Here is a 7,218-nt window from a genome sequence, read left to right as displayed (position 1 = left end):
GAGTTATTACGAAAAAAGTTCATTCTCGTCCCGAACCCGTCATTCACTTTATTTCACTTTACTTTATTCTCCTCCGCTTGAGGCAAGGACTCGACATGGAGAGGGGCCACCTTTTCCCCACAGAGAACCTCAGATGTAACAATAATATAAATACCGTAATAAATAACGTTGCTAATGTAGATGCAAGTCCATGAGGTGTCACTCCCACCAGATGAATAAAGCTCCTGTCTCTCTGTCTGCAGGTGGGACATGTCTGCTGCTGGGAGCTCTGAGGAGCAGTTCATGTGCTCCATCTGCCTGGACGTGTTCTCTGAGCCCGTCTCCACTCCGTGTGGACACAACTTCTGCAAACCCTGCATCTCTCAGGCCTGGGACAGAAGCTGCCTCTGCTTCTGCCCCCTGTGTAAAGAGGTCTTCCACGTGAAGCCCGAGCTGAAAACCAACACTCTGCTGTCGGCCATGGTCTCGCAGCGGAAACGTGACGCGCACGTGCGCGCCAAGCGAGTCCTCTGCACCTTCTGCACGGAGCCCAGGCCGGCGCTGAAGTCCTGCCTGGTCTGTCTGTCCTCCTTCTGCCAGACGCACCTTGAGCCTCATCTGAGCGTGCCCGGGCTGAGGACACACCCGCTGAGCCTGCCCCTGGCCAACATGGAGGACAGGATGTGTCCCAAACACCGGCGCCCCCTGGAGCTGTTCTGTGGCACTGAGCAGCGCTGCGTCTGCTCCATGTGCGCCCTCCTGGAGCACAAGAGCCATGATCTGCTGTCTCTGGAGGAGGCGTGCGAGCGCAAGAAGGCCTCTCTGCAGCACAGTCAGAGCCAGCACATGGTGGAGCAGAGGAGGCTGAAGGTCCAGGAGATCCAGCACTGCCTGGAGCTCAGCAAGAGTGAAGCCCACAGAGAAACTGCAGAGCTAGCCAAAGTCTCCAGTGACATCGTGGAGTCTGTTCAGAAGTGTGTGGACCACAGCAGCAGAGTGATTGAAGAAGCTCAGAGGAAGCACATGCAGCAGGCTGAGCGGCTGATCTCTGAGCTGCAGCAGGAGATAAGTGAGCTGGAGAAGAACAGCGCTGAGGTCCAGGAGCTGTCCCGCTCCACAGACCCCCTCCACTTTCTTCAGCACTGCCCTGCCCTGCCCCCTGCTGGCCTGAAGGACTGGAGCAGCGTGAGCTTTGAGCCGGGGGTGTACGAGGGCAGTGCGTCCCGCGCTCTGTCCCAGCTGGAGCACACGCTCTCTGACAAGTTCAGCACATTGTCCAAACCAAAGCCTCCATCGAACGCCGCGGCCGAGCTGAGGAGACTGCGGCACTTTGCGGTGGACATCACCCTGGACCCGGCCACGGCTCACCCCGAGCTGGTCCTGTCCAAAGACCTGAAGCAGGTCACCCACAGCGACGTGAAGAAGTGGTTCCCACACTCGTCTCACAGGTTCGACCGCTGTGCCAATGTTTTAGGAAAGCAGACGTTCTCCTCAGGCAGGGTTTACTTTGAGGTTCAGGTCAAAGGGAAAACGGAGTGGGATGTAGGAGTGGCCCAGGAGTCCATCAAGAGGAAAGGACAGATCACGGCCAGTTCCAAACACGGCCAGTGGAGCATCTGTTTGAGGAACTCCAACATGTACAGTGCCTGTACCAACCCCTGGACCCCCCTGTCCCTGCAGAGCGCCCCTCAGAGGGTCGGGGTGTTCGTGGACTGCGGCGCGGGCCTGGTCTCCTTTTACGACGCCGATTCTGCAGAACTCATCTACTCCTTTCCTGACTGCGGCTTCAGAGACAAACTGCTGCCTCTGCTGAGTCCCTGCAACAACAACAAAGGTCAGAACTCCGTCCCTCTGGTCATCACTGACGTCCAGGGGAACAAGGGCTCCTAGGCCGAGCTGCTGCAAAGACTTTGTGTTTGTCTATGCACGACAACTGTATGATTTGTATAAACACACTCTGTACTTTAAACCTCTGAACCCCCACCTGAACCGAACTGTCATTTACTCAAAAAGTGCCTCAAACGCCTCAGGGCCGGCTCCACAGATCCAGCCGCTGCTCTGTTGTCAGGCCGCACACCTGATTGACAGAATTATCAGCAAATCAAAATGACATACAATGTAATACAATGACAGTGCGCCCCCAAGCCCCGCTGTGTCTCAGCAGCGCCCCCTTCGTTTACCTCGAATCTACCTGCATATGAGCAAGATCGATGTTCCAGTTTCAGCTGTGAAGGATCCTCACTGCTAAGTCCTGCTTTGTTTATCTCTATTAAGATGATTACCTTTAAAATAACCAAGACAATAATAGTTCAGGAACAGATGATTAATTTACAAGAGTTTTGCAGACTTTTCCAGTATTTGCTTTCTGTACATTATTTTAGATTGTACTACAGTTGAATGCATTTTTAAATCCTCTTCTAATGAGTTCCAGAGGTCGACTCCACTTCCTGTAACAGACAGACTTTTTTATGTTGTGCGGGAATATTTTTTTAAGATTCATTTTCCTTCTTAGGTTCTAACCCCCATCACGGTCTGAAAACATGATTTGAATGTTTGCAGGGAGTACTGTTTAACTGTTTTTAGCTTTGAAAACCACTAGGGCAGTTTTTAATTGCACCCATTCTGTGAATTTGAGAATCTGCGACTGTACGAATAGCGGGTTGGTGAGCTCCCTATATCCGACTTTGTGGGTCATTCGTAAGGCTTTCTTTTGTAATTTATATAGGACATCTGTATTGCTTTTATACGTGTTCCCCCAGATCTCCACGCAGTACGTCAGGTAAGGTAGTATAAGAGAACTGTACATGATATGGAATGAAGCTTATCAAAGAAATGTCTCGCTCTGCCCATTAAAGACATGTTTATGCCGTTTTGGCTCTGATCTTAGCGATATGGGTTTTCCAGCTCAACTTGTGATCAAGAGTTACTCCCAGGAAGGTCAGAGCTCACAGACTCTTTCAATGATATTATCACCAATGTGTAGCTGGATCTTCAATGCGTCAATTTGTGAACACCATAAATTCTGTTTTTAATACATTCAATGATCATTTATTTTTATCAAACCTGTTGTAGCATTGCCACCAGAGAAAGCTAATGCTACGAGCTAATACTACGAGCAAATGCTACGAGCTAATACTACGAGCTAATACTACGAGCTAAAGCTCCCATTAGGCCTGGGCAATTAATCCAAATTTAATCTAAATCGCAATTTCTACTTTGGTCAATCTCAGTAATCGTCGAGGGACTTTCTATCGACAGGTTTACAGACGTTTCTTAAACACAAACAGTTGGTGGTTTGGGAGTTTGGACGAGACAATGGAGACTTTTGTGCGTTAAATGAGACTTGATGAAAGCATTTGATTTTGTTTGAGCTGAGGTTTGAATAAACGATGCATCTAATTTTAGGAATCAGCAAGATGTATGTAATTTATTATGAAGGAACGAACGATGTAAAACGAGTATGCACCAATAAAGCCTTTGAGACGGTCACACACTGGGCCGGTCTGTGGTTTTTTGCAGACTTTTCATCAACAATAAGCTGTAGGCGATTGTAGCATGCTAACGGGCTAAGCTGTAGGCGATTGTAGCATGCTAACGGGCTAAGCTGTAGGCGATTGTAGCATGCTAACGGGCTAACCTAGCCTAGCCTCAAGTCACCTGCACAGGTAATGTCCCTCTGTTGAAGCCAATGGGCGAGGAACGCTCTTCTGTATGGTCATGGCGGGAGCTGACGTAGCTGTAGCACCGCCCCCTGGTGGCCAAGGGCGACTCCAAGAGACACTTGGGAGCGTTGATTCTAATGAGACGTATATTCTCACGTTTTCAAGCTTTCCATCATGTTATTCTGTCACTCCCTCATTAAAAACATGCCTGAAGTGTTGCCTTGGCACATTCATGTATTTGTGAGTAATCTGTAAAAACTCTGATGGCGGCCATTTTAGGGATAGGTCTGCCTGAGTCCTCCTAGGAACGCCCCCACCTCCTGGAGACGCCTCCGAGCTTTGGTCACCAGCCGAGTAACCAACCACTGCTCCTCAGCAGAACCCCCTCCCCACTGATGCCACAGACAGCGTGTGGAGGGGGCGTGTCTAAAGGCTCAGAGGTTCTTAAAGAGACAGAGGCCTATTTCAAGACATTCACTACAGCCATTTTGAGAGAGACATTTTATACAAGGCAGTTATTCTAATTTACTGCATTTACAGACCAACAGAAGGTTTGTCATCATTGTAGTGTGATATAAACTGGTGCTATGGGACTGAAAAAAGCAGAATACCCCCTCTTTAAAAAGAGTTTTCCTTTTTTTTTTAAATCGCTCTGACCCATGTGACCACGCTGGGGGGGGGGTGAAATATTTCTAACCACGAGGGGTTTTGTTTATTGGAAAAGTTACTATAAACATCTGCAGTAATAAGAAACATCTGAATACTATTGTTCAATGCAAATACATAAATGAATAAAGCACAAGCATCGAGGAGCTTTAGGACATGAGCTGTTCTGTCTGTGATGGACAGAGACATAAAAATAGAAATTATATTGAATAAAAATTTTAAAATGTAAATGTAAGTGAGCAAATGAACTCATTACAAACCAATCTGTGTGAAAGAGTCCGTCTATAAACCGTCTGTTGAAGAAAATGGCTTGTGCTCGTTAGGGATGGGCGGATCGATACCAAAGTATCGATACATCGATACCAAATGGCTATTTTTTATGTATCGATATTTAAGTATAGATAGTAATTTGCATGTGTAAAATTATGCAGCAATTATCAACACAAAAGGATGATTTATTTCTTTGTTCTGAGCCAAAACAGTCACAACAGCAAAGGATTGAACTGAGCCAGGCTGATCATTCTGGTTTGTCATTTAAGTATTCATTTAAAGTTGTGTTTATGTATTTAATTTCTCATTAGTATTGTTTAATTAGCCAGTTAAAATCATATAATTTTAACTGACCAGTTATTTATATAAAATAAAACAAGTTTTAGAGATGTATGTTGATTGAAATACATTCATCCATATGAAATGACCAGTATCGGTATCGACAAAAATTACCCTAAAAGTATCGGTATCGTATCGATTCCAAAAAATGTGGTATCACCCGTCCCTAGTGCTGGTATCGGTTTTTGGTATCGGCAAGAATTTAAATCAATCTTGCACTAAATGTTTTGCAGATTGACGTGAAGAAACCGATCCTTTTGCAGAATCCTTCATATCAAACCCAAACAAACTCCCTGAAGTCCCAACGCTAATGAAGCTGTTTTATTAACGAGCTCGTCGGGTTTGGCGTTTGGCACCAAGATAAGGTTAATTAATCCTGGCTTTAGAGCAGGTGAAAGGGGCCGATCTCCTCAGCGCGGCGGAGTTTAAACCCGTGATTGGTGAAACATTAGCGGTCAGACGAGAGGAGAGCATTGAGCGGAGGGGGGAGACGGGGGGGGGGACAAGTCTGGCTTTGAAGCAGCCGCATTAAGGCGACTGATACATGTTCACACACAATACTGACTCCTTTGTCACAGTAATCTTACTACACTGCGTTCCAAATTATTATGCAAATTGTATTTTTGTGTCAAAATGGTAAAAAAAAATTCAAAATTAATGAAACTCATGGATGGTTTTGTGTCTCGGCTTTGATCATTCATTTTCAGGTTAAGCCCAGTTAAGGGATAAACTACTGAAAAAGCACATTCCACATTATTAAGCAGACCAACATTTTCAAGCAATAAGGGAAAGAAAAAGGATCTTTCTGCTGATGAAAAGTGTGAAATAGTTGAATGTCTTGGTCTAGGTATGAAAACCTTCGATATTTCATGAAAGATGAAGCGTAATCATCGAACTGATAAGAGATTTGTGGATGATTCAGACACACACGGGTTTGTGCAGATAAAGGCACAATATGGACGGTTTCTGCCAGACAAACACATCAGATTAAGAGAACAGCAGCTACAAAGCAGCAAACAGGTATTTGAAGCTGCTGGTGCCTCAGATGGATGGAGTAGTGGATGGTTGGTGAATGGCCACAAGGCTGTGATGTCAGTAAGGAGGGGGCGGAGTCATGTTTTGGGCCAGAATCATGGGGAGAGACCTGGTCCCCTAGGATCCCTGAAGGAGTGAAAATGACCTCTTTCTGACTGACCACTGTCTTCTATGCTACAAAAAGAAGAGCCGTGTTTTCCTGAACAAGATCATCTTCCTCATGACATCGCACCATGTCCTGCTGTAAAGAAAACCTCTGCATCACTGGCTGCTATGGGCATAAAAGGAGAGAAACTCATGATGTGGACCCCCTCCTCCCCTGACCTCAGCCCTGTTGAAAACCTTTGGAGCCTCAACAAAAAAAACTTCTATGAGGGTGGGAGGCAGTTTTCATCCAAACAGCAGCTCTGGGAGGTTATTCTAACATCCTGCAAAGAAATCCAAGCAGAAACTGTCCAAAAACTCACAAGTTTAATGGATTTAAGAATTTTGAAGCTTAAAGAAGGTCCTTTGGTAAAATATAACTTGACCTGTTCAGATGTTTTTGATTGAAATATCTTCTGATTTCAGTAAATATGACCTCCTAATGCTACAAATTCAATAAATGACCATTTTCAGTTAATTACAAGCTTTAAAATGTATTGAAACGATGAGTTGCATAATAATTTGAAGCAGCAGATTTTGAGGTTTTTACTATATTTATTTTTTGAAAAAAATACTTTTATCACTGGGATATTTTTTCCACCACATTTAAATGATCCTCGACCAGTTAAAGACTTAAAGAAATGATGCTGACTCTCATTTGAGTTGACAATTTAGAAAATCTTTGGAACGCGGTGTCTTTCCAAACCAGTAATCAGATTCAAGTCACTTTCCAAGTCACGGTGCGTCACTATTGTGTCATTTCCCTTCGGAAAAAGATAAACTTGTGTCGCCAGAAGTGACGTCTGTGACGCGATTTCAGCCTGAGAACGTTTTCTAACTGAAATACTACATATTTGACTTTGTGTTGGATAAAGACGAGCTGAAAACAAAGTGTTATCGAGCTGCAAAGACACGATATCACAGCTAGAAACATCTGAAGTTGCAGAAACAGCAGAGAGTCCCACCAGGAGGGGGCAGCAGAGAGCGGGAGGAGTCACTGCCAGATCCCACATACTCTCTGTGTTTTCCGAGACTCAAAACTCTACGTTCAGGCAACAACATCCACATTTTCAAACTAAACACCGTCTGAACAAACTTTAATTTAACCAAAATGTCACTATTT

At 45.1% G+C, this 7,218-nt stretch overlaps 1 protein-coding gene across 1 annotated transcript; it reads left to right on the top strand.

Annotated features, from left to right (window-relative positions):
- Nucleotides 1-249: 249 nt before the first annotated feature.
- Nucleotides 250-1,869, top strand: LOC306959896 (E3 ubiquitin-protein ligase TRIM21-like; the record flags this gene model as incomplete). Its single annotated transcript, XM_079552148.1, has 1 exon — nucleotides 250-1,869. One exon carries the CDS (start codon nucleotides 250-252, stop codon nucleotides 1,867-1,869), a length of 1,620 nt encoding a protein of 539 aa, XP_079408274.1.
- Between the last annotated feature and the right edge of the window lie 5,349 nt (nucleotides 1,870-7,218).

Source organism: Gobius niger (assembly GCF_951799975.1).
Source record: "Gobius niger genome assembly, chromosome: 2".
Taxonomy (NCBI): domain Eukaryota; kingdom Metazoa; phylum Chordata; class Actinopteri; order Gobiiformes; family Gobiidae; genus Gobius; species Gobius niger.
The sequence above is the reverse complement of the archived record's forward strand: the minus strand, read 5'-3'. Positions and strand labels throughout refer to the sequence as shown.